At 33.6% G+C, this 26,803-nt stretch overlaps 1 protein-coding gene across 1 annotated transcript; it reads left to right on the top strand.

The window, feature by feature from the left end:
- The first annotated feature begins 2,467 nt into the window (after positions 1 to 2,467).
- Positions 2,468 to 26,803, top strand: LOC148599088 (exostosin-like 3). The gene is made up of 10 exons (XM_088560938.1): positions 2,468 to 2,564; positions 12,478 to 12,715; positions 13,768 to 13,914; positions 14,282 to 15,788; positions 18,727 to 18,828; positions 19,330 to 19,484; positions 20,022 to 20,149; positions 20,327 to 20,471; positions 21,908 to 22,036; positions 22,659 to 26,803. The coding sequence occupies exons 2-10, from the start codon at positions 12,530 to 12,532 to the stop codon at positions 22,866 to 22,868; spliced, it is 2,709 nt and encodes a 902-aa protein (XP_088417064.1). The 5' UTR covers positions 2,468 to 2,564; positions 12,478 to 12,529; the 3' UTR covers positions 22,869 to 26,803.

Here is a 26,803-nt window from a genome sequence, read left to right on the forward strand (position 1 = left end):
CATGTCAGCTTCCAGCTTCTTCGCGAAATTCAAAACTTTAATGTTCTTAAAATCGATTTTACAACATTCAAAATATTTGTATTTATTGTTCATTTCACCTATTTGTCTCTTGGAATTAAATAAATTTTGATACATTGCTTATTTTCTTCAAACAGCTTTGACGGATTATATGATGCGGATTGAATTTCAATGTTTACTGAGTCATGCGCCATGCGTATTAATTTTTTTCTTCTGGTTTAACGATCGGGGCTCCTCAAGGGATATGCATTTTAAAATTTTATGTTAAAAATGTACACACGCACAAAACTATTAATATAACAGGATAAAAACAATATAGGTACATTGTCGAAAATTATTGAAGATATGTGTATTCGGCTTGGAACGGGGGAATAGCTCGGCAGAGCCTCGCATTTCCTACCCGTTCCGTCGCCTCATCACATATCTTCAATAATTTTCGACAATGTACCTATATTGTGTATGTATTCTGTGAACCAACTAAATATGGTTTAACGCCCGAACAACAATATTTTAGCTATATCCAGGCGATGAACATGAAATGGATGATAATGATGATGAAATGAAAAAGGTATGGGACACAAGGATAATGGGGTTGACAAATTTTCTCACAAAAATTAAAGTACAATAAAAATTTGAAATGTTTAAAATCGATACAGATATCTTCATATGAAAATAGGACTGCAGTTGAAAATGTTATATGTACGTAACTTAAAAGACTACTTCATTTACAGATCTAGTATATTTCGTTTTGGGCTGTTGTTTAATAGTTGCACAAGAAAAATGTTGCCATTCCAAGCATGGACTGCACTTTATGCTCTTTTCAAGAGTATCTGCATCTTCGTCACAAGTTTAATCTACATAATTATATATGATGGTCCGATTTCTGCTTACAAATGTTGTACTTAATACAGCATATATATTAGTCAGTAAGAAGCTTATATAATTGTTTTTTGATAACAGCAAATCATATACATATCTTAATTAGGTCAAGCAAAATATCCTGCAGACGTTATTTTGCCGGATCCGAGAAAATAGCCACTGCCTAATTCAAGCGGCAGTGGCTCCTTGCCCACTCATTCGTGGGGAGCCTCTTCGGGCCAATCGTCCAATCATCCGGTTTGCGTCAAAAACATACGTAATCGTGACGGAAACCCTCGATTCGTTACGGAAATGTTGTCAAACTTATACACAAATGTACAACTATGAATGGCTTCGCGAACTGCGATCACATTTAACAAATAGACAATTTTCTATTTGTGTTATATACTAGTAGTATTGAATATTTGAAAGTGGGAGCAAGCCCTGTGTTTGAAAATGGACGGGTTTTATGTTGGTCAGACACAGAAAAAGTAACAGAAATTAAGCTGTCTGTGCATTGTCTGTACTATGCAAATGTTTCAACAAATTGTAATAAAATCAGTGACGAACATGAGAATGTATCCCACGTGATAAAAAAGTACTTTAGTGCTGACTCACGGGATGCTCTTAAAATTTTAGTTTCTACTAAGGAGGACTAATTGTACAAGTCAAAACGGCATCTGGTCATTTCGGCACCTATGCAAATTGTCAAATCGGGATCTGGTAAAATCGACACCAGTCTTTGGTTAATTCGGTATCTAAACTGTATTTTATTTATATTTTATGTCATATACCTTAAATTAAATTTTCGTATCCTTCAGTGGTGGATCCAGGGGGCCCGGGCCCCTTTAGAAAATTGCATTTTACAATTTTTTTTGAAAAATTGTTCAAGATACCTTCAGAATGCAGGCTTTGGGGTTCAATATTCAAAATTTTCTCGGGGAGGGGTATGCCCCCAAACCTCCTATAGCAGGCAAATTCGGATCACTTCGGGATCCTCACCGCGGTGACCCTGTCAAGAATTTCTCCCCCCCCCCCTTTACCTTAAAATCTGGATCTACCACTGTCCTTAATGAAATTTTTTTTTTTCAGAAAAACTGAAATGTGCACAAAAGAATAAAATGAAATACGATTAATATTTAATTGATGGTTTGGCGTAAGAAGAGCAGACACGTCCAGGGTAAAGTGTTTGCCCTTTGGTACAGATACGTCGAGAGAAGTATCAGCGCAATGTCTTTTAGCCTTGTCTGTAGTTTATATGTTTATAGTGCTGTGAATTACAGTAGTTATTTTGTAAAGTGTTTCTATATTTATAGACCAACAGTGCAATGAACATTATACTTCTTACAATGGCTTGTGATCGTTTCGACTTAATTTTGCTTTTGAATGTTTATGACATTATTCCTGCTTGGTTTTATGGGCCAAGTGGATTCAGAGGAGATAAAATATGATTTCCCAATTTCTTTAATTTTCAGTCATTTTGCATATATTAACAAAATTGTTACAACATAGATTTTGTACTTTTAATCAATCATATAAGACCAATGAAAAGCAGGTGCCGATTTAACCAGATGGGTGGTAACCGGTTCTTATAGGCAGTGACTAGTCGTATTAAGACCTACCGTCAAAATGGCAGCCTCTATAACTTCTAGACTTGAACGGATTTGTGTGAATTATTTCGGTTTTTGGTAAGTAATATGTCTAAAATCTTTGCCATTTCATTTTTTAAGTTCAGAAATGGATGTTTCTAGTCCCTTTATGCAGTGGTTGGGAAAGAATTTGTACATACGGTATTTTCAGCAATTTTACTAATAAATGGAACATTTTTTAACATTCTTTAAAACATTTCTGTTACTTCAATTGGCCATTACTTAACATTCTACATACAATTCTGTATCTATAATGGACAACTTTCAGCATCAATGGACTAATATGGGGATATAAATCTGTAGATATGTACATGTACTTCTAATACAGGTATATCCCCTTCTCATATATTAGGTGTTTACATTTCATATGATATGTACACATGTAATAATGTACACATGTACATCAATCCTGTGTATTCACAGATTCAGTTTGTTTGCTTAGATATGGTTCATAATGTCATTCAGGTCAGGTCAAGAGGTGTTTATTCAACATTCCATGTAATATCGCCATTGTGATTCACTGTATACAGTACCTATAAAACCCTTATGGGCAATCCAAATTAAATCCATGACAGCCTGCATTAGTATTTTATAAACAAAATTTATTTATTGTCTGCTATGTATGAGGTATTCCTATATCAGAAGTTAGATGATAATCAAATAGACAATAGACAGTATTTACATGTATTTGCACAAACACATTTACAGTAAATGGTTATAGCATCATTGCCTGGAATAAATGGTCACCCATTTGTCAAAGTTAACCAGTTTTGTATTATGGCGACTAAAAGTTGCCAAAAGACATGAAGTTGCTGGCCCCCAACAAATATAAAATCATCCTGGAAAAATAATACAAGTCATTGTCATTTTTATTTTTGCCACTTTTGTTGACAAAGGTACATATAATATGTAACTTAGGTAAGTGGTTAATTCGTCCTACCGTGACTCGGGCCACAAGATGCATGTACTAAAAATACGGATCGTCTCACATCGTTACGGGTGAGTTGTCCGACAAAGCATGGATATACACAAAATGTATAACAGCCTTCATAATTGGTTAATAGAAATACATTTGAGCAATAACAGATAAAATATTAATTAAGCATGGCCACCAAGAGCTTGAAAGAGGGCTAGAACTTCTTAAAAAGAAAGGGACAGACCCTAATTAAATGAAATAAACTATGAATTAAATATGCCATTTTATCACATCATTTTAGGTGCATCGTGTGCTGATGTGGAATACAGCTCTGAAGCTGGGATGTATAGGGCTATATATGTGTAGGGAAGGGCTCATAGAAGATTGAATAAACTGTTTGGTAAAAAAATTCCTACTTTTTTGTTTTCTTACTTTTAGGATGCACTTAATGAGGATAAGATTTGGTTCAAGCTCTTATTTGTTCTCTATATTAATGCAATTTGCCTTCACTTGAATTGTCAGGCAGTGTACAATGTATATTAGAGGGAGAGGTCACTCAAGGGTTGCGCTGGGCTTAGCCAATGTCGCACTTTGCAATTTTTTATTTTATCTGGCAACAGAAATAGCCAGTTGGTGATTTTCTTGGCGCCTAGGTTTTGTATATTAAAATGGACAGGAAGTTTATCAGCAACGGATATTCTCTCTAATTTTGTGTTGACACCTGGTCAGAGTTAATTGACTATGACCAATTTACGACTGAAGGCAATTAAAGGTAATTAGACCAGGCGACCGTGACTGACAATATCCTCGTGGGAGGTGTCAATCAAATGTAAATATATTATTGAACCAATAAAAGCTCTCATCATCTGGTCAAAGGTAAACACAGTTAAGGCCATGTGCACGTGGCTACACACAAGTTTCACAGCCCTATTTAACCATGTAATACATTCAGAAACAGACTTACCTAATAAAGAATAAATTAAATCCAATTAAAAATGATTATCCCATCAGGAAGTGTCTTCGAAATACTTCGAAATGAAAGAATTGGTATAAGAAAATGGATGACATTTTTTTACACTTTTGCCATGTGACTTTTTTGGCGGAAAAATTGGTAACCAAATAGAATGGGGATTTCCAAAATCTAATTAAAGAAATGCTATTCGGATATCAAGATAATTTAACAGGGACACAGTTAATGGTCCATAGTACAAAAAATGTAGTTTGATAGAAATTTTATCACTTGAGAAAAAGAATCAAGTTTGTTAAAAATTAAAAAAAAAATTTAATTATATTGTATTGGATAAATTAGCCCATAAAGGACAAAAGTGAACATGTTTTAAAATCATTTACTATATGAGAATAGTAATATAAGGTCTTTGATAGAAGTAAAATACCTGTTTCTGAAGTAGCACTTTTTTATTTTATGCATATGAAAGTGACAGACTAGAGCAAAAAAACCTGCTTTATACATGCATCAAAAGTGAATCTTGGGTACATGTATGTCATGAATAGAGAGGCTATTTTGATGAATTGACAAAGATAATTCATCAGTGGACTTATACTGTCTTTTTTTTTTTTAAAAAAGTATAATTTTTTTTGGCACCCTTTGGCTCTAATTTCTGAAAACTGGCGACAAAAATGGCAGCAGGCGATTTTTCTGGCGACAGAATTTTGGAAGCCAGAGCAGCCCCTGGTCACTTGTAATAATCTATATATAGAACACTGCCATTGCTGTATGTATTTTGCTTTATATTTGCCAATTTTCTCAGATTTCTCAGTTGAATATACTGTAACTTTGCTTAAAGTGTTTGTAAAAACCATTGAATGGTTTTTACGAGTGATGTACCATATTAAAGATAAAAGATTGGAAAAAGGCAACTGTTACATATTTTTTTATTTTATCTGTTCAAAACTAGGTCCTTTTAGACAAATTACAAAAAAATCACTTTTTTAAAGGTTCATAAAGGTTTGTTGTCTTTGAGTGTTTGTGAAAACCATTGCATCTATTAAAAAGAAATTAATACCACATATAAGATAAAAATCTGCTGAATGACAATGGCTATTTTTAATAAATGTTCATTGAGTAGCAATGAAATGATGCCTACATTTTGTAAATAAATTTTGAAATCCTGAATAATCTCTCTTTCCCCCAGTATTTAAGTTTACTCAGTGTAAAGACAGAGGAGGCAGAGTTATTTTTGTACATAACTCTTAGTACATGTATATACATGTAGACATAGTATGGATTGATCTTCCTTGTAGTATAAGGTCCCTGATTTCAATGATTATTTCCTAGTTCATTTTCTCAAATTTCAACCTCTACAAATTACATTTTTTTTGGGTGAGCACCATGCAATTTGGGCCAGTGGCTCTGAATTTTCACTGGCCGAAACCTTTTTATTCAGGCACTGTGGCATGGAAATAAACAATACGTTATAATCAAAGAAACATCTATAAACTTTTATATAATGGTAATGGTGATGATGTAATTTGTTGGGATATGAGTTTTTCCTGATGATAATTAAATGCATGCATGTTAAAAAAAAATTGTATTTCCCCTTTGCACCAAAAAGAGGATGGTTCCCAATGACCCTTTTCATTCATTCATTCACTCATTCATCAATTCATTCAATCCTTTTACTGGTCACAAACATGATAATTTACATAATGTTCTTCAACATTCATGAATGATTGTCAAGACTTCATGTATAGAAACAAAACAAGTTTTCTTGAAGACTTAACATTTTGACCACAAAAATGGGATTAAACTAGTATACAATGTATCACTTGTCCCATAATTACTGGAATTTTTCCATCACATCATGGGCAGATTCACATAAACTATTTGTGAACAACGTAAGTTATTCTGCATCCAGACACTACAAAATAAAGGGGTTGTAGCAAGGTGACCTTTCATGTACCTTAATGAACAACAAATGTACAAATACATGTATGTAGAGAACACATTACAAAAACCCTGAAACAGGAAAAAGCTAATAAAGTCAAATCTTTTGCATTTTTTTTATTTGTATAAAATTTTCTGATGAACAGTCTTTTAAAAAAAAATAACCCTGGGCATTTTGAATGTACACATTTGATTACATGAAATTAAAAAAAGAATATAAAATATGTTTGAAAAATAAGGATTTCCCATCTTTGCATAAGGATTTGATATTTCTGAATGACTTTTAGTTTAATTAATTTGAAGCCTATTAAAAATCAATCAAATTAAGGTCATACCGAAAATGAGCGACAAGTCCTACGAGACGAGTAAAAACTGATGAGACATTGAAGACTTCTTGTTGGCCAGTTCTAAAATTCTTAGAAATAAGTAACTTGAATTTATGTTTGCTTTGCTCTCATTGCAATTTCTCCAATCTCCATCTGTTGACCTCAGTTGACCTCAATGTAATTGAAGAACTATTATTTGAGAATGTAAGTCAATAATGTGAAGATTTAATGATTGGAAAAGCAACTTTCTCAAAGACTTCTTCACTTGAGTCAATGTTGTCTCTCTTATTGGCAACTCGCTAAAGACAAGTAAAAATTGCATTTGGCTAGTGCTAATTAGTCAGTCCTTGCCTGCTTTGTGCTCCTTTACTTGCTGACCTATTCCTTCACTCTTATGAGGCTGACTTTATAGCTGATCTGATCAGAAAGAAAGAATATCGTTTGGCTAGATCCTTCAATCTCAGTTTCCACTATATAGATGACGTATTATCTTAAAAAAATCCTAATTTCGGGGATTTGATACATTGCATCTACCCAAAAGAACTTGAGGTAAAGGATACTACAGACACTGTGAAGTCAGCCTCATATCTTGACCTAGATTTAGAAATTGATGGTAAAGAAAACTATTGACCAAACTTTACGACAAACGTGATGACTTTTCATTTAGAATTGTCTACTTTCCTTTCATCTGTGGCAACATCCCTTTGGCACCTGCATATGGAGTGTACATATCACTCATACGTTATGCCAGAGCTTGCCGAAACTACGCAGACTTTTTGTATCGCGCTAGAACTCTAACAAATAGGCTTCTGGAACGGGGTTATGTTGCTACAAGATTGAAGTCATCACTACAGAAGTTTTATGTTCGTCATCATGAACTCATGGATCGTTATGATGTATCCATCTGCACCATGAAAACTGATTTATTCAACGGGTCATAGTTTTCCTTTCCTCGTTTGTCTACACCGGATTGGACTTTTTATGAGCAACTCTGCGGGTGTTTCTAGAAAAGCAGAGGACGCTTACCCTACCGGTGCACCTGGTCCATGCTCCCAGTTTTTAGTGGAGTCCGAGTTGCTCATTTGCTTTTGTTACTTTGTTTATATGATTTTAGTTACTTCATGTTCTTTGTTGTGTATGTCTGTTTTCCATGTCTGGTCTTTGTCCCTGGATTACATTCTTTTGATTACTGCTAAGCTTGGTTCCCTTGATTACTCTTTGCCTAGGTGTTAACTGATAATTTCAAGACCAATAATTTAATTGCCCTGGAAGATACATGTACATCTTTATATCCTTAAACATTTCTGGTAACCTTACTCTTCATGTTCTGTGTTATACATGGATGTACTTAAATCAGGTTAGCTTACAAAATGTAAGTGAAATTTGATTTTGGTTGATTGATTGATTGAAGATGGTTTAACATCCTGTTGAAGATATTTCAGGACAAGAACAATTGACCAATCAAACTGACCCATTATTATATATTTTGTACTACATGTAGTCAGACATACTCAGCTGGATCTTTGCTGTGCTAGCTCACTTAAACAATAGACCAGAGGTAAGCATGCCATCCCACTCAGAGCTAACCACTCATTACTGTATCCTATAAATACTGCAGGGTATGATGTTAATGGTTGTCATATTGCCTGGAACAAAGGAAAATACCATTCAGACAAATAAAAGTTAAATAAATCATACTTTCCCAGGGGAAAACTAAATTTAATTTTTTTTAACATGCAGTTATGATAGGACAACCTACATTTCTATTTGGGTAAGTAGAATTTTCATCAACTTTCCAGATAGGACAAGGTTGATGAAACATATACTCTGTACTGCATGCTTGGCAGAGAAGCAGTGATTATCTGTTTTACAGTGGTTTGTGTGATTGGCTTGGGTTCAAACTCACAATCTCCTGCACTCAAGGCTAGCACACAGCCCTGAGACCACTGTGTGACTTGGCTTGGGATCAAACCCACAATCTCCTGCACTGAAAGACTAGCACACAGCCCAGAGACCACTGTGTGACTTGGCTTCGGATCAAACCCACAATCTCCTGCACTAAAAGGCTAGCACACATCATTGAGACCACTGTGTGACTTGGCTTGGGTTAAAACCATCAATCTCCTGCACTGAAAGGCTAGCACACATCCCTGAGACCACTGTGTGACTTGGCTTGGGATCAAACCCACAATCTCCTGCACTCAAGGCTAGCACACAGCCCAGAGACCACTGTGTGACTTGGCTTGGGATCAAACCCACAATCTCCTGCACTCAAGGCTAGCACACATCCTTGAGACCACTGTGTGACTTGGCTTGGGATCAAACCCACAATCACCTACATTCAAGGCTAGCACACATCCCTGAGACCACTGTGTGACTTGGCTTGGGATCAAACCCACAATCTCCTATACTCAAGGCTAGCACACATCCCTGAGACCACTGTGTGACTTGAGTTGGGATCAAACCCACAATCTCCTACACTCAAGGCTAGCACACATCCCTGAGACCACTGTGTGACTTGGCTTGGGATCAAACCCACAATCTCCTACACTCAAGGCTAGCACACATCCCTGAGACCACTGTGTGACTTGGCTTGGGATCAAACCCACAATCTCTTGCACTGAAAGGCTAGCACACATCCCTGAGACCACTGTGTGACTTGGCTTGGGATCAAACCCACAATCTCCTGCACTCAAAGGCCAGCACACATCCCTGAGACCACTGTGTGACTTGGCTTGGGATCAAACCCACAATCTCCTACACTCAAGGCTAGCACACATTCCTGAAACCACTGTGTGACTTGGCTTGGGATCAAACCCACAATCTCCTACACTCAAGGCTAGCACACATCCCTGAGACCACTGTGTGACTTGGCTTGGAATCAAACCCACAATCTTCTGCACTCAAGGCTAGCACACATTCCTGAGACCACTGTATGACTTGGCTTGGGATCAAACCCACAATCTCCTGCACTCAAAGGCCAGCACACATCCCTGAGACCATTGAGGTGGTTAGCTTTTTTTTAGAAGTAAGGTGAGAACTGGTTGGCTAAGAATAAAAATGATTTGTCCGAGACAGTACTGATAGGGTGACACACCTTCCTGGAGATCATTGCATCTTCTCAGCTGAGAATGTCAGACTAGTCGTAAAGCATAGTCTGTATGATTGATTAAATGTTCTAGTGCAGAATTTATCAGCCATAGATTGTTAAACTATAATAAAATAATCAATCAATCAATCTTGCAAATTGAAAACAAATTAACAGCAATCTGCTAAAGCATTTTTTACTTTAAGTTATGTGGTGGAGTAGGTTTTAATCAAACCAACAAAAACCTAAGGTAAAAAAAATAATAGTCTTAATTCCTGCTACTACATGTAGCAAGAAATAAATATGAGAGGTAGGTAGGGAAATTAGTTAATTTTTTCAAAAAACATTTTACCTTAAGTTAATAGGGAAACAATCTAGATTTTAATAGTGCTTGAGTCAAAATGGCCTTAAAATGTTTATGGTAGGCACGAAAAATAGGATAGGTAGAAAAGCAGGAAACAGAAATATTAATTTTTTTAGGCCTAGAATCACTTTGTAACAGGATCAGTTGATGACTAGTTTGACTTTATGTACATGTATGTAAACATTGCATTACTAGATTAAGATCTATGCTTAACATTTAAATCAGTGTAAAAGTTGAAGTTTTATTAAATATTCAAGATGTGTTTGTGAATTAAAATAAAAATATCGCAATAAAAGTAAAAGAAGCTGAAATGAAAAGCTATATATATGATTTTAGACGTGTAGTTCATGTACATGTAAGAGCTTTAGTATTTATAATATCATAGGATAATGTGCTAACCAGTTCCCTTTGATGCAGTTCATTCTTTGTAGTCTTACATTCTAAAAAAAAACCTACAATATACATCAGCAGATGCTTTTTAAACTTGATACTGAATAAGATAGAAACATGATACATGTACTTGAATTTTTTGGGAGGACCTATGGTTATTCTTCTATATCAATTTTATTTTCATATCTTGATAATTTAGATATTGTTATCTTACAATTAAAATTTGACAGTTTACTTCCTCAAGGGTTAAACATGGCTGACAATAAGTATCTGGTAATCATACATGTATATCGGTAGTGGTTTTACTAACATACTGTACATGTACTTGTTTTTATAAATAATGAATTGAATGGATATACAAAAAAAGTTATCTTTTATATGTACTTGTAGTGCATTCATGATTCAATTTGTGATACTAAAGATAGATACATGTACATGTATGCTGAAAGTGTGCTGGAATACCTTACAACTTATTGTATAATGATACAGAGGTAACCAAAGAAACTTTGATATATTTCATATTAGAATGGTATAGAAAATGTAGTAATTAGGTATTTCATGATGAAATCAAGTGGAAATAGCTTTTGGTAACAAGACAAATGTTGTTTCCAGCTCTGGATATATGTTTGGATGTACAGGTGCACATAATCACGTTTTGGTAAAGGTATAGATAATGGCTGATTATGGATCAATGTTGGATTTCACAAGAATATATATATATAAGTGGTTATGTGTGAGGCAAAGAAAATATATTTACTTTAGGTTAAATAGGGAAGGAACATGTAGATAGGTAAAACCATTTTTTTTAAATATGTACATGTATGGAAAGATTTCTTCACTGAATTGGAGATTAGTAAAACTGATAGTTTAGTGTCATTAAAAAAACAAAACAAAACAATAAAATGTTGGCAGAAAAAATAGGGTAGTTAGGGTAACCTTAAACAGATAAGTTTTTTCTCTGGCCTAACTAATCATAAGTATGACATTGTTTTTTGGCCAGGTGAGCTATTGCCATCACTTGGCATCTGTCGTCGTTGTCGTTAACAATTGTACAAAATTCTTCTCCTCTGAAACTTTTTGCCTGATTAGAACCAAACTTGGTATAAATGTTCCTTGGGGTATCCTGCATAGAATTGATGTGGGGATTTTTGATTCGTCAAAAAACATAGTTGCTATTACTAAAGATAGAACATAGGGGTCAGACAGTAGTTTTTCACATATATCTCCAAAATCTTTAGGTTTAGCTAAATTCTGACACAGGTAAAGTGTTCAGCATTATGAGATCTATCTCTGTTCAAGTTTTGGTTTTAATCCGTTAAGCCATGTTAGAGTTATGGCCTTTTTTCGACGATTTTTGCTATTTTTAATGTTATTTCATTCAAAAATCTTCTCCTCTGACACTACTTGACCAATTGATACCAAACTTAGTATGAATGTTCCTTGTGATATCCTGCATAGAACTGATGTGGGGATTTTTGATCCATCAAAAAACATGGCCCCAATTACTAAAAATAGAACATAGGGGTCAGACACTAGTTTTTCGCATATATCTCAAAACCGTTAGGTTTAGCCAAACTCTTTCAATTGCTGAAATGATCCTTATTACAAGGCCTTCAAAAGTCATCAGGGATCAAAGTTGTCAGGCAACTCCTTGTAAAAATTACTGCCCTTGAAAGATGAATTTTTTTTTTTTTTTTTTTTTTTTTTTCTCAGCCAATATCCTGAAACCTATAATAGATAGAAAGAAACTTTCATTTGCTGCAATGATCCTTATGATAAGTCCTACCAAAGTCTTCTTGAGTCAAAATTGTTGGACATCTCCTTTAAAATTTATTACCCTTGAAAGAGGTGAGCAATTGAGGCTCCAGGGAGCCTCTTGTTATGATTATAGACAGCTGTTTTTGGTCTTTTTTTCAAAAAAGTTTAAATTTGAAGGTTTTAAAGCTTTTTGATTTTTTTTTAGTTGAAGAAAACATTGATGTATTTGTTTCCTGATGGCTAGGAACGTATAACCCATGATGCCTGACAGAAGATTCCAGCAGAGAGTCATCACTTGTCCATTTTTGTCAAGGATACGATGCTCACGTCTGATTGGTCTGTTGTTGGTCTGTGTGATAGTTGCCGCGGTGATCAGTCATGTGTATTTGACAGACATAAACAATGACATGACTGGTAGCCATAAAACCAGGGTCCAGTTACAGGTAGGACCATACAATGTAATTATGTCTGCCCCACTTTGGTGGGGAAGCATATTATTTTTGGCTTGTCCATCTGTCCATCTGTCTGTGTGTCCGTCACAAAGTTTGTCAGCACAACTTCTCTGAAACTACTTAACCGAATATTATATAACTTGGTATTTAGCAAGAACATCATATGTAGTTGTGCATATTACCAGGAAATTATGATACCCCAACTTTTTAGGAGTCATGCTCCTTTGAACTTAGAAATTTGTAAAAAAATTCCTCATAATTACCTTGTCAGTTCAAATTCTCTGGAACTACTGAACAGGTTAGCAAAACTTTCTGCAGCCTCTCAACAGAATTTTATGAATCAAGGGTACCAAGGTTATAGGGAAATCAAAAGAATGTAGTCCAGGGATAAAGACCAGACATCGAAAACAGACATACACAACAAAGAACATAAAGTAACTAAAATCATACATACGAAGTAACAAAAGCAAATGAGCAGCTCGGACTAAAAACTGGGAGCATGGACCAGGTGTACCAATAGGGTAAGGGTCCTCTGCTTTTCTAGAAACACCCGCAGAGTTACTCATAAAAAGTCAAATCTAGGGTAGACAAAAGAGGGAAGAAAAACTATGACACGTTGGAACAAATTAGTTTTCATGGGGTGGATGGAAACACTGTAACAATCCACAAGTTCATGATGACGACCATAAAACTTCTGAAGTGATGACTTCAGTCTTGTAGCAGCATACATGTAAGCCTGTTGTAGAAGCCTATTTGTTTGAATTTTAGATGTTTGACTCTCAAAGAGTCGTAATAGGCTTGCTTTACATTAATATTTATTGTTTACTGCTTATTAGATTTCAGTAAAACTTTGAAGGCTTGCTTCATACTTATACTTATTTTTTGTTTAGTCCATTGTAAGAATTTAATCAAAATCTGAAAGCTTGCTATAGATGTATATTATTTATCTCATCTGCTGATAGGAGTTGATGAAATACATATGTCACTGTATTAAGATTTAACAAATTGAAATGATTGATGTTACCATGGAAAACTGTTTACAGATTGATGAAGATGACCTGGAGAATAAAAACTTAAACAAAGAAATCAAAAGTCTGCTGAAGATAAAAATGTCTGTTAACAATGAGCTTCGGGACATGGAGAGCAAGAGACAGAAGCTGCAAGCACAAATATCAGGGTACCAGAAACAGGTATACTGATTTTAATATCATGAAACTGAAAAACTGATTTATGTTACAGTGGAAGGCTTAATTTCTGTGAATTGAAATCTTTAGATTATGCAATGACTCTATGTCGACTTTGTTTTATGTAACTGAAAGATATAAATTTTTCAGTTAAATATTTGAATAATGGCTAGATATTGCATCAACATGAGCTCGAAGGAAAAAAACATTGTCAGATGGTTGCAAAGGGAGATAATCCAACTCAGGTTCTCAAGGAAAATAATCCAACTAATGTGTTTACATGGTTGTAGCCTTAAGTAGAAGCAGAATAGTTCCACAGTTGGTATGCTCTCAGTTTTTTTAAGTTCTATTTTTAGATTTATATCTTTCACAGATTGACATACTCAGTTCACAGATAGAGACATCAGAAAAGGAGATAAAATCTGCACAGCTGACATTAGAACAATTAAGACTGGAGAAGACACAGCTAGATCAACAATATATACCTATACTAAAAGCTCCTGTCCGAACTCTAATGGGGGAGGATGTAGGTGCACAACTTACAATGCCATCTAGTAGCAAGGCTTGTAAAATGTTCTCCTGTTTTGATTTCTCACGGTGTTCTGTGTTCTCCGGTTTTCCTGTTTATTTCTATGATTCTGAAGAAGATTTAAACGCAGGAGAGTTAGCCCCCTTTATTAAGAGTATGGTTGAAGAATACTCTAAAGCAAATATTTACCGAACTTATGATCCCAATACAGCTTGTATATTTGTTGCTGTGATTGGTCAACAATTGAATAGAATCAGGAGTGAAGCTTTAGAGAAATCTCTCCACAAACTTCCATTTTGGAATGGTGATGGAAGGAACCATGTCTTAATTAACCTTTATAGAGATGAGAATCATGATATTGATGCATTTGGTGGTATCAATACTGGAAGAGCAATCATTGTGCAATCACCATTTGTTAAAACAATATTCCGACCAGGGTTTGATATTGTTATCCCACCTAGTATAGGAAAGTTATCTGGAGATGTATGGGATGAACTGCCTCCAATATCTCCAATAAGACGTAAATATTTTGTTTCATTTTCAGGTAGTTTTTATTCTGTTATTAAAACTGAAAACACACAAGACAGTTTAAATTCAATAGAAACCTCTGTGATTTCTTTTCTTAAGAAGCTAAGTACTGTTGATTCTGAAATTAATGTAGAGTTTAGTTGTAACAGTGTAGTTATTGGTGCTATCAATGGTGAATATTCTTTGTGCCAAAATGATCAAACTCGTCATGATTTACTTACCAAATCAACATTTTCTTTAATTATCTCTCCTATCAACGTGACTTACGTGTCAACAAACCTATTTCAGCTTCGTTTGTATGAAGCTCTTAAATATGGTGCTATTCCTGTGATTCTTGGGGATCATGTGACTTTACCTTATATGGAAATACTCGATTGGACAAAAGCTGCGGTAATTTTACCGAAAGCTCGCTATACTGAGTTTCATTTTATTTTAAGAACATTTACAGATACTGCCATGGCAACCATGAGGCGAATTGGAAGGTTTTATTTTGAAACATACTTTTCCACAACTCAAAATATTTTAGACTCAGTTTTAGCATCAATAAGATATCGTTTAAACATCCCACCTGCTTCAGTGAAAGACAAAGAATCTCCAAGTGTATTTGGCAACAATTCTTTCATCTCTTACAAGTATGATGATGTTAATCCAGAAAATGATGAAGTTCTGGGGCCATTAGAGGGTGTTCTACCCTCGATAAAATATAGAAACAACTTTACTGAGAATGTGTTTTACCATACTTTTACCCATGCAGGGGATCCATTCAGGAACTATCCGTTTACTCCATTTGAACATGTGCTGCCATCCGAGTCTAAATTTATTGGTAAGTAGGAATTCAATGTTTATTTTTAATCATATGTATTTATCTAGAGACAAACCCTGTGAATATTGGTGACAGTGAATAGTTTGTGTCAATTTCCCATTGTTTACAATTTATGATCCAAAATTCCCATCAACAATAAACTTAAATGTTAATATCTACTGATTCTACATAAATTTTCATACAAGTACCTTACATTAAATAGGGATGATTAAGACTTTATAAAAATATTTGTACCACCACAGAGATGCTGGTCATTGATATACATGTATCTTCGTTATATTACTACTGTTCTGTTACCATGGTTACTTTTGTTATTGGGACCTTTCAGAGCTAGCTTAAAGGTATGTTTACATTTGTTGAAGACCATTTGGTGAGTTCTGAAGGTATGAGTATATGTATTTACTCTTTTGGATTTAATTTACAAGCTGGTACATTTGTTGTATTTTACCATATTTGTTTTGTTTTTTTTCATTATGAAACATATCAAAAGGGAAATAAATGAATTTTAATTTGCTTTTATAATTATAGTCATAATGAGTGAAAGCTGAATATCACAAAATATCAACTCAAGTTACTTGATTTCACCTTCCTAACAATCTAGTTTCTGTTATGATAACCCATAATATAAAAAATGCAAATGTATGACCAGGGTTTTATTTTACATCATGTTATCTTTGAAGTTTTGTTCATGCTACATTTTTCACTAGAATCAAAAATGTCCAGTGCTAACAGCACTTTGATCTCTATGGTTCCTCTGGAGTATTTGACTTATTGACATTCGCCATTTGCCATGGTCGAAATTTTAGTGATTGTCTGGTTATGATGTCACCAGTTATTACGGGGAACAATGTAAGAAATGTCAAAATGTCTTTTCCAACCAATTATGTTTTATCGACTGCATTACAATCATGCAACAACCAATCACAACGGTGATCCTTCATACCGCTATTTCATATCACATTGCTTCCATGATGTGATATAGCAAAATATCTATGATTTTGCTGTCCACAAAGTTGATAAAATGACCAAATCATAAAGAAAAACTACAGTCTCTTCCACGGGACTCATTTTTCCATTTAAGATACATCATACATGTACATTTTTTGCAAAACAGGATTCACCATGACTTCTCTATACCAAACAAAAAAAATTTCAAAATCTTTTAATATTGTTTATGTGAGAAGGATCTTTATAAAAGCATCATTTATTCAACCATCCATTGGAGACAGGAATGGATACATATGTACTTTTTTTTTTATCTGTTTTTATTTTCATTCCATAACTGCTTGTAAACATGTAGATAGTACATCATATATACTATTCATCTGTAGGTCATATAGAGTTTAGAATTTTAATTCATATGACACATGTGGATTATGTGTGACACATATGTGGATTATGTGAAGTGACACTTAATGTCAATTGGTCTACTGACCTTAACAATAACTTATTAGAATAACTTCAGTCAATATTCACAGAGTTAATGACTGTTTTTACAAGTGCTTTCAAAACTGGCTACTGAAGATCTGTAGGAAGATATAAAGGTCATGTAGGTACTTTCATTGTTTGTCTCTCTTTCTGATGAAAGTTGCAGAGTGTAAGACTAATGTATTATTGTGTCATTCTAACAGGCTTTCAGCTTTGATGTTAAATTTTTAGGCTAGGTCAGTTTAATATGAACACATCTTGCAAACATTAAAAGTGCTTTATGATCTACACTGACAAATTCTGAAAAATAAATTGATTTGGAAAATCTTTTTATTAATTTTGACATGGTTTTATTTTACCTGAGGTATTGTAGATTTATGCCCCCACACCTAAAAGTTGGAGAGCATATAGTTTTACCCTTGTTTGTCAAGTTGTCAGTCCCACAGGCTTTCATCTGAAATTTTGAGAAGTGTATACATTAATAGAGGAAAGCTCCCTTTAATTTTTTTTAACAATTCCAATTTTCCGTTTTTGGATTTCTTGGTGACAGATTAATTGAAGAATAGTGTAGTGTTTTCAAGCACAATAACTTAAAAACCTTTCCAAAAATTTGTAATAGAACATTGGGAAAGTGGATAAGGTCCCTATTATTTTTTTGTTGTTGAAAAAATTCATTTTTTCATTCTTGGGTCACTAAAATTTATTCATAACAAAGGTTGTGGTTTTAAGTATTTGCACAAATCTCTATATCCATTGCACCAATAAAAATGAAACTTGGGGAAAAATGTTGATATTGGATGTGGGAAATTTTCGTAATTTTTGACGTATTCAAAATTTTCATTTGAAGACACTTGCAGTAACTTGCTTGATATGTCAGAACTTTTGCAGTGGTACTTGATCCAGACCAGCATGGTTAAACCATAATGTGTTCTTCATTGTTTATGGAGGATTCATAGAAATTCTACTTAACAGCTTAGCAACTCAGTGAAAAGTTGTTCATTTATTGCATTGCCCAAGTGGCAATAGACATATTTTTCACCCACATGATTATGAAATATTACGATCTACAATGACAAATTTAGATTAATAAATTGATTTGAAAAATCTTGCTATTAATTGATTGTATATGTAATTGTGTGGGTGCATTATCTCCCAGACACAAAGATGTATCTAGGGTAATACTTCTTTGAGTGTTTAGGTTAAACAATTGTGTCTATGTGGAGTGTAAGGGCACCTTATTGTCTAGTTTAGGTTCTGGTTATGATTTCTGACTTACTTTCATGCCTTTTTTACGTTCTGGCTATGGATTCCAGCCTTTATTTTTTTTTCTATTTTTTGGCTCTTGCTATGAATTCCAACTGATATTTTTTTCTTTTTTTAGGTTCTGGCTATGGATTCCAGCCTATATTTTGTTCTATTTTTGAGTTCTGGCAATGTATTCTGACCTATATTTTATTCTTTTTTTAGGTTCTGGCTATGGATTATGACCTATATTTTGTTCTATTTTTAGGTTCTGGCTATGGATTCCGACCTATTGGTAAAGGTGAAGGAGGATCTGGAAAGGAATTCAGTGAGGCACTTGGGGGAAACTCACCACGAGAACAATTTACATGTAGATATTATTACTGTTCATTAAGAAAAGAAATTATTTATAAATTTGAATACAGATTTTTTTTGTAAGTTATAAAGAGTATGCTTTAATTTATAGTTAGGATAAAAAAAATAATTAGCCTTTCATGTTTTGGAGCATAGATCTACATAGGATGTCACTGATGCTTGGTACCTAAAATATTTATCTATTCATGCTGTATGTAGCTTGCTGAGGTAAATTTCCAAGCAATGACTAAGAACTTTGTATTGATATTAGGTATAGAAGTAGATATGTACAAGTTATAGAAACGAAATGCTAGACATATGTCTTGTATGGTAATAATTTCTTTCAGTTTCAAGGCAGAACTTAATTACTCTTACGACAGTGTTTTTTTTAATGTACAATGTATCATCAAGTTTCTGGAAGATTTTTTGTCACTCTCTTAGCACAATTAAAAAAAAAATATATTGATTTTTGCTCTCCTGGAACAGATCACATTTACAAGAACCTTATGTTTTACAGTGGTGATGTTAACTTATGAGAGAGAGAATGTATTGATAACAGCACTACAGAGACTGAGAGGATTGCCATTCCTCAATAAAGCTGTTGTAGTATGGAACAACCCTGCTCCACCGTCACCGGAGCTGAAATGGCCAGACATAGGGGTTTCTATACATGTAGGTACACAAAGTGGGCAGAAATAGGGGTTCCTATACATGTATGTACACATAGTGGTCAGAAATTGGGGTTCCTACACATGCAGGTACACATAGTGGTCAGATGTAGGGGTTCCCATACATGTATGTACACATAGTGGTCTGAATTTGGGGTTCCTACACATGCAGGTACACATAGTGGTCTGAATTCGGGGTTTCTGTACATATAGGTACACATAGTGGTCAGAAATTGGGTTCCTATACATGTAGGTACAAAAAGTGGTCAGAAATTGGGATTCCTACACATGTAGGTACACAAAGTGGTCAGAAGTAGGGATCCCTACACATGTAGGTACACAAAGTGGTCAGAAATGGGGGTTCCTACACATGTAGGTACACATAGTAGTCAGAAATCTGGGTTCCTACACATGTAATGATACTATCAGTACAGAATGCACTAGATCTTTTTCATGTGTTTAGACTCCATACACAAGACTATGTCTATTATGATACATGTAATACCCTTTGTACTAAGATTGTTTTTCATTGTATATTTAGGTGATAAAGACAGCTAAGAACAGCCTAAACAACAGATTTCTGCCATATGATGTAATAGAAACTGAAGCCATTCTCAGTATTGATGACGATGCTCATCTTAGACATGATGAAATTGTTTTTGGTTTCAGGTAGTATCCATTTTAAGACTTCAGTTCTATTCAGTGTGTTATCTTCACAAAAAATTGAGTTAATAAGAGTTAGGAAAGTTTTAATTTTTTTTCATATGTTACTTAACTGTATAGTAAAGAAAGGGGTAAGTTGGATTTCAAGTTTTCCTTACTTATGACTTTATTATTTACTTGTAGGGTATGGAGAGAAGAACGAGATAGAATTGTCGGATTTCCAGGACGTTTCCATGCATGGGATGTTAAAAATAATGCCTGGTTGTATAACTCTAACTACTCCTGTGAATTATCTATGGTCCTTACTGGTGCAGCTTTCTTCCATAAGGTTTGTCATTAACTCATTAATTAAAAATGCTGAGGACAAATGTCCACATGGCTGCCTGTCTATCTGTCCATACACATGCACATTTTAAACTTCTCAATATGATTTTAATGAAAACTATTATAAAAGTTATGGTTTATCTGTAGATGTCCCTTCAGTATGTTAATGCTAGAAATTTGCAAGGAAGATAATTAAACTTAAGAAGCTTCCCTTCAATTCTTATAAAGTCAGGTTAATCCAGGGTAATAACGGGCACTCTAGCATGTAAGAGGCAATTTAAAGGCACATTGTGAAAACATCTATATAGGATAGAAAAGGGCAGGACACTTATAAAATCCATTAAGAAGTGCATGGTGCTCATGCCCCCTAAAACCATCTGTAGGAAACTATAGTGTTCTCATATCTGCATTTCTCAACAGATTTTGATAGAAGTTATACCAAAAAGTGGTTATTTTGAACATTTAAGTAGCTGTCTTTGTGAGAATGATGCAAAATTTGAAAAATGTGATACACCTTGAAAAAGGCTGCATATTTTTATTTTTGTAATTAAGTTGTTTTATGGGTCTATACTTTAAAATGGTAATTATTCATTCAAATCTTATGTGATAATCGACTTTGAAAATCCAATAGATTCTATTGTATTTGAGTGTCATTTACAGTGTTATCTCCCTTAATTTCAAAATCGACAGTGCATTCTATAAAATTTTTATCTTCCAAGATCATGAGCTATATGAAAAACTGAAAGTTAATTTTTGTTTACTATGGCAGTTCAAACAAAGTATCAAACATAAAAATGTATAGGCCTTTTGCCCATGAATCACATTTAGCATGATTCTTAGCTGGAATGCTACTGACACCCCACAAAGAGGGGATGAATATATTTTGAGCATTACTTATTTATCTTTGAAGTAGTGCTAGTTACAATGAAGTATTATCATTCCTCCACCAGACTGGCAAATCTTGTCAATATTTTAATGGCTGTTTTTTTTTACATTATCTCAACATATCCGGTTGGTTATGCATGTACATTTTATATATCTTACATTACCCATTGTGGATTAATAGATTTCTCCAGTTGAGCTGGTTTAGGTATGGTATTTTCATCACAGGCCTTTGTGAATGGTTAAAATACTGTAGTGAATTAGAGAAACCTGTTAATTTATTAGTGATAATGAAAGACACTCTAGAGTTCTCTTATTTCTTATGACAACATAATATGCAATTGAATTTCAAATTTTTCAAATCTTAGTATGTAACCTCATAGGGAAATTCAACTCTATTTTCTTGACATTACGATGGAACTTCAACCAGTTATCTGCTATAAACTAAAAACTTACATGTTAGTTTCAGTATTTTCACAGGGGACCGAGATACTAGTTAAATTAAGGAAATTATATCAATACTACTTTAAATTTCTTTATTTGATACTTTTCTTTCAGTATTATGCATACATGTACAGTTACACAATGCCAGAAGCCATCAGAAACAAAGTGGATGAATATGTAAACTGTGAAGATATTGCTATGAATTTCCTTGTTTCCCACATAACCAGAAAACCACCTATCAAGGTAAGATTAGTCATGCATAACCAGAAAACCACCTATCAAGGTAGAAATAGTCACCCATTACTAGAAAACCACCTATCAAGGTAGAAATAGTCACACATTACTAGAAAACCACCTATCAAGGTAGAAATAGTCACACATTACTAGAAAACCACCTATCAAGGTACTAATAGTCACACATTACTAGAAAACCACCTATCAAGGTAGAAATAGTCACACATTACTAGAAAACCACCTATCAAGGTAGAAATAGTCACACATTACTAGAAAACCACCTATCAAGGTACTAATAGTCACACATTACTAGAAAACCACCTATCAAGGTACGATCAGCCACTCATAACCTATCAAGGTATGATTAATCACAAATAATCAGAAGACCATATAACAAGGTAAGATTAGTCATGCATAACCAGAAAACCACCTATCAAGGTACAAATAGTCACACATTACTAGAAAACCACCTATCAAGGTACAAATAGTCACACATAAGCTTTACATAGTTATGACATGCCACTGAAAGGTAGTTCAGACTTTAATGACATCTGTTTTATGTTTACTTAAGAAGTTGTAATAGTTTATACCTAGATGGGGTTGTTTACAAGATAGCATTGTTTGTTTTTAGGTTACCTCTAGATGGACATTCCGCTGCCCTGGGTGTCCCCAAACATTATCTAATGACAGATCCCACTTTGAAGAGAGACACAAGTGTATAAACTATTTTGTAAAGGTGTATGGGTATATGCCTCTGTTGTACACTCAGTATAGGGTAGATTCTGTCTTGTTTAAAACAAGACTTCCACACGATAAACAGAAATGTTTTAAATTTATATGAGTGAAGGTTGAAAAGAAGCTTAGCTTTTACCAACTAAATACTTTTAATACAGGGAAGAATAGGATTACTCATTGTTGAAAACCTACCTCTGAGGAGTGAGGTACAAAGGGTAGTCAGCTGTTTGTTTCCAATGATTGAGATAACTGTGAAAATGAGAGATTGTTGATTCTTATATATGTCCTCATAAATATCAGGCAGGAGGGGATACAAAATCCACAAAAATAACTTTTATTTCAAATAGTTAAGGCGATCTAACCAATTTTAGTTTGTCATTATTTTGTTGAGACAAGAATGAAGTACATTGTAATGAAAATAGCAAGAATTATATCCTTGATTAGGTTGATGTAAAAATGTGATGAATGTATGATATTCTCCAGAATACAGATCTGAATTCAGATACTACTTTAGTTATGCAAAAATACGGTTAATATAGACAGGAAAAGTAGCATTTGTTTGATGGGTTTTTCTGCACATGAAATTAACCCTACCATTGGCAGTGTCTGAATTTTTGTATGGATTGGTATTTGAAATTCAAGCTATTGCAGAATGAAAATGGATGGAAAATGAGACCCAAATTTTATTTGACTGAAATGTTTTAAATTCATTTGAGTAAGTGAAGAGGGCGAGATAATGAAGGTAGATCTAACATATAAAGTTATTTTTAATTATAAGTGAGGAAGAAATTTCTTGCAAATTTGAGAATTGTATGCTTTAATTAGTATGGTGCAATATTTTTATGTAAGTTGTCTGGCTTTGTTCAATATTTGATTAGTAATGCTGAGAGCCAAGTATATGTAATCTAAATCACCATTGGATCAAGCATTCAATTAGTTGTTTTAATGCAAATATATATTACATCACATCCTTGATCTATTTATAACAACTTATTTACTGGACTTTCAAGTTTTCAGAGGCAAATGTAAATAATGTAGTCCTTGACAAAATTTAAGATTCTTGGTTCTTGGATAAGAAATTTTTTATGCACAATCACACAATTTTTTATTTATATTTCAGTAGCAAATGAAGTCAATATTATAATTTGGAAATCTGCCTTGTTAAGTAATGGGTAAAATATAAATCATATTTTTTTTATTTTTTTGGATGGGTAAAAAAAAAAATTGTCTCCAAAATTTAAGACATAACATCCCAGACTTCCCACCTCGCAAATAAAATGGTTGTTGCCTAAAACAAATATAAGATAAAAGAAAAATCCCACCATGTCTGTTTCGGTATGCATAAATCTCATGAAAATTCTGTGAGACTTGACAGACCAGTATTGAGTTGTAACAAGTAAAGTCAAACCTGACCAAGCATGGTCACAGGTGGTCTCTATGTACAGGCATGGTCACAGCTGGTCTGTATGTACAGGTTACTCTTACATAGAAAATACTACATTTATCTATGGTCTTTTAAGACAACAGGGCTTAATCTTGAGGGAGAAATGAGCAAAAACCTCTTGTTTGTGCTCACTTCTTCCATTTGTCAGGGAAAAGTTTTTTAGCAATGGTAGATTACATAGATATTAATGTCAATATTGTTTTCAAATGGAATTTACTAAAAAAAATTTTTCCTTGTCATAGATGTATAGATTAGGCCCTCAGGTAATTTTAAAAACAGGTGGTGGCTTAGTAGGGCTGCAACAATACACCTGTCTTGTGATTCTAAGGTGACGATACGATACATTTCAATATGATATACAACAGCATGTTCTATATATTTTCTTAAATTTTGAAGAAAAATTAATCGACAGATTTAAAAATGATGAATTTTGTTGAAGCCAGGTTTCATTCTTTAGAGTCTATAACTTTGATCTTAACAAAGATTAATGACGTGTCCTACATTACTATTAGCGTAATAATTTCATCAATTGTTTGAAAAAAAAGGTTTTGATATGTATCGTATCAAAACCTCAGTCAAATTATCTTATTGTGACTAAAAGTAATTCATCGATATGGCAGTAAATTATTTCATCATTATGGCTTAGATCAGTTTGACTATACACGTAACTGAATGAGATGTGAAATGGAGTACTAAGGTGATTCTAATAATGACTACTGTAAACTCACGATTACATTCAATAGTTATTGTGATTTTGTCATTTAGTCAATAATATGATTCTTTTTGTTGAAATTTTAAGAAAAATCTTACATATGTGAAGATTCCATAATGCAAATTTTGATTTTTAGTATTGCTATTTTAGGTAAGGTTCATTATTTTCAATAATTTTTGAATTTATAATTTACTGTAATACAATACCCACTGTCTTTGTGATATAAATGAAATACAGGTATTTTATAGATATATAATTTTCATTAAGTTGTAATGAACACATATTAGCCTATAAGTGCTATGTTTATTTTCCAGATATCTTGTTTTTTTTAATAACAGTGTAAAATGCATAATACTAGTAAATATAAATGTCTGGTTTTTGATTTTTTTGTTAGAGAAGTTGTAAGTCTTGTTATTTAACTTTTTATGTGACAATATCATGTGACCTCTGAGAATTTAGTGGTTATCTATTGAGTGGTTTGGTTTTACAGATCAATGACTTATTTATAACTGATTGATGACCAGTGAAGTATGACAAAAATAGTTGCATGGATGAGTTCAGGTATTGTAAGATGTTGATATTATTGACAAATTTGGGAAATTACATAGAGATTTTTTTTTAGCAAAAATTTTGTTAATTGAAAAGGTGGTGTCTTGTTTCTTTTCAATTTTCATTCTGACATCATACTTTTTTTATTGCAATTGAACCATTAGCCTAAGTCTTTAAGATCTATGATATTGTAAAATAATGATTTAGTTCAATCAAGTTTAAGCCCTTTTTTGTGTAAAGTTCCTAACATACCCTACCTGTGAATATGTCCTGCTGTTTTACTTAATTTCCCAGTAAACTTTGCTTCATTATTTTGTCCCCACTTCTGGTCTCATGTATGCATGACTATTATAATTTGGTTATTATGATATGGAAGTAGTAGACTAATAATTGGACTTTCAGACATCAGGTGGTTTATAACAACACAGATTGTATTTAGTAGCAGTCTATGTAAGAATTATGCCAAGTCTCTAAAATCTGATACACCTGAAAAAGGCTACATATTTTTATTTTTGTTATTAAGTTGTTTTATAGGTCTGTATTATGAAATGTATAATTATTCATTCTTATCTGTCTGCTCTTAGGGGGTTATATGAAAAGTGACATATTACTTTCTGCTTACTATGACATTTTAAACAAAATATCAAAAATAAAAATATTCAAGCTTTCTAACCATGAATCACATTATGCATGATTCTTATGTGGAGTGCTACTTGATTTTCAGAAACCTTTACTGTCATAGTTGTCATTTGGTTGTTGCACTTTTGAGATAAAAAATTAATAGATTATTGTATAAAATTTGCACTTTCTCTGAAAAACAAAAACTGTATTCAGAAAGGAAAAAAAAATACAGGGCATTTATTTTGGGGCTTCTTACAGCTTGCTTTATGGTTGGGTTTTGCCCATCTTTAAAGAACTTGTGGTGACTTGTAAAAGTTAAGTTGTTCTTTGCTTGACCTTTTGAGGATGACTTTTCAGTGGCAATCATACCACATCTCCTATTTTATATAAACACTTAGTTGATTCACCAGTGGCTGTATATGCATATGTAGCTGACATGAAAATCTAGTCACCAGTGATACTCACTTAGACGCAGAATAAGGCTTCTTGATTGTTGTTAATGCTTTCTAGATAGGACCACTTTAAATGTAGTGAAATAATTGCTTTATTTCACACAGTATAGTGCTGCCAGTTGACGTTTCGTGCTTCCAATTATGGTCACTTCTTGGAATGAAATGGCTGCCTCGCTACTCTACTTGATTCTAGACTAAAATTAATATTCAGTTTATTGGTTTATACATATTTTCAAATGTTTGAATAAAAAAATTATAGTTGA

Source organism: Perna viridis, chromosome 14 (genome assembly GCF_037379345.1).
Source record: "Perna viridis isolate PV_CMFRI_1.1 ecotype Kerala chromosome 14, ASM3737934v1, whole genome shotgun sequence".
Classification (NCBI taxonomy): Eukaryota; Metazoa; Mollusca; class Bivalvia; order Mytilida; family Mytilidae; genus Perna; species Perna viridis.

Coding starts and splice junctions, on each gene's coding strand:
- LOC148599088 (XM_088560938.1), top strand. CDS start 12,530: ATGATGCCTGACAGAAGATTCCAGCAGAGAGTCATCACTTGTCCATTT. Junction 15,789..18,726: donor ATCCGAGTCTAAATTTATTG/GTAAGTAGGAAT, acceptor TTCTATTTTTAG/GTTCTGGCTATGGATTCCGA. Junction 22,037..22,658: donor CCAGAAAACCACCTATCAAG/GTAAGATTAGTC, acceptor GTTTGTTTTTAG/GTTACCTCTAGATGGACATT.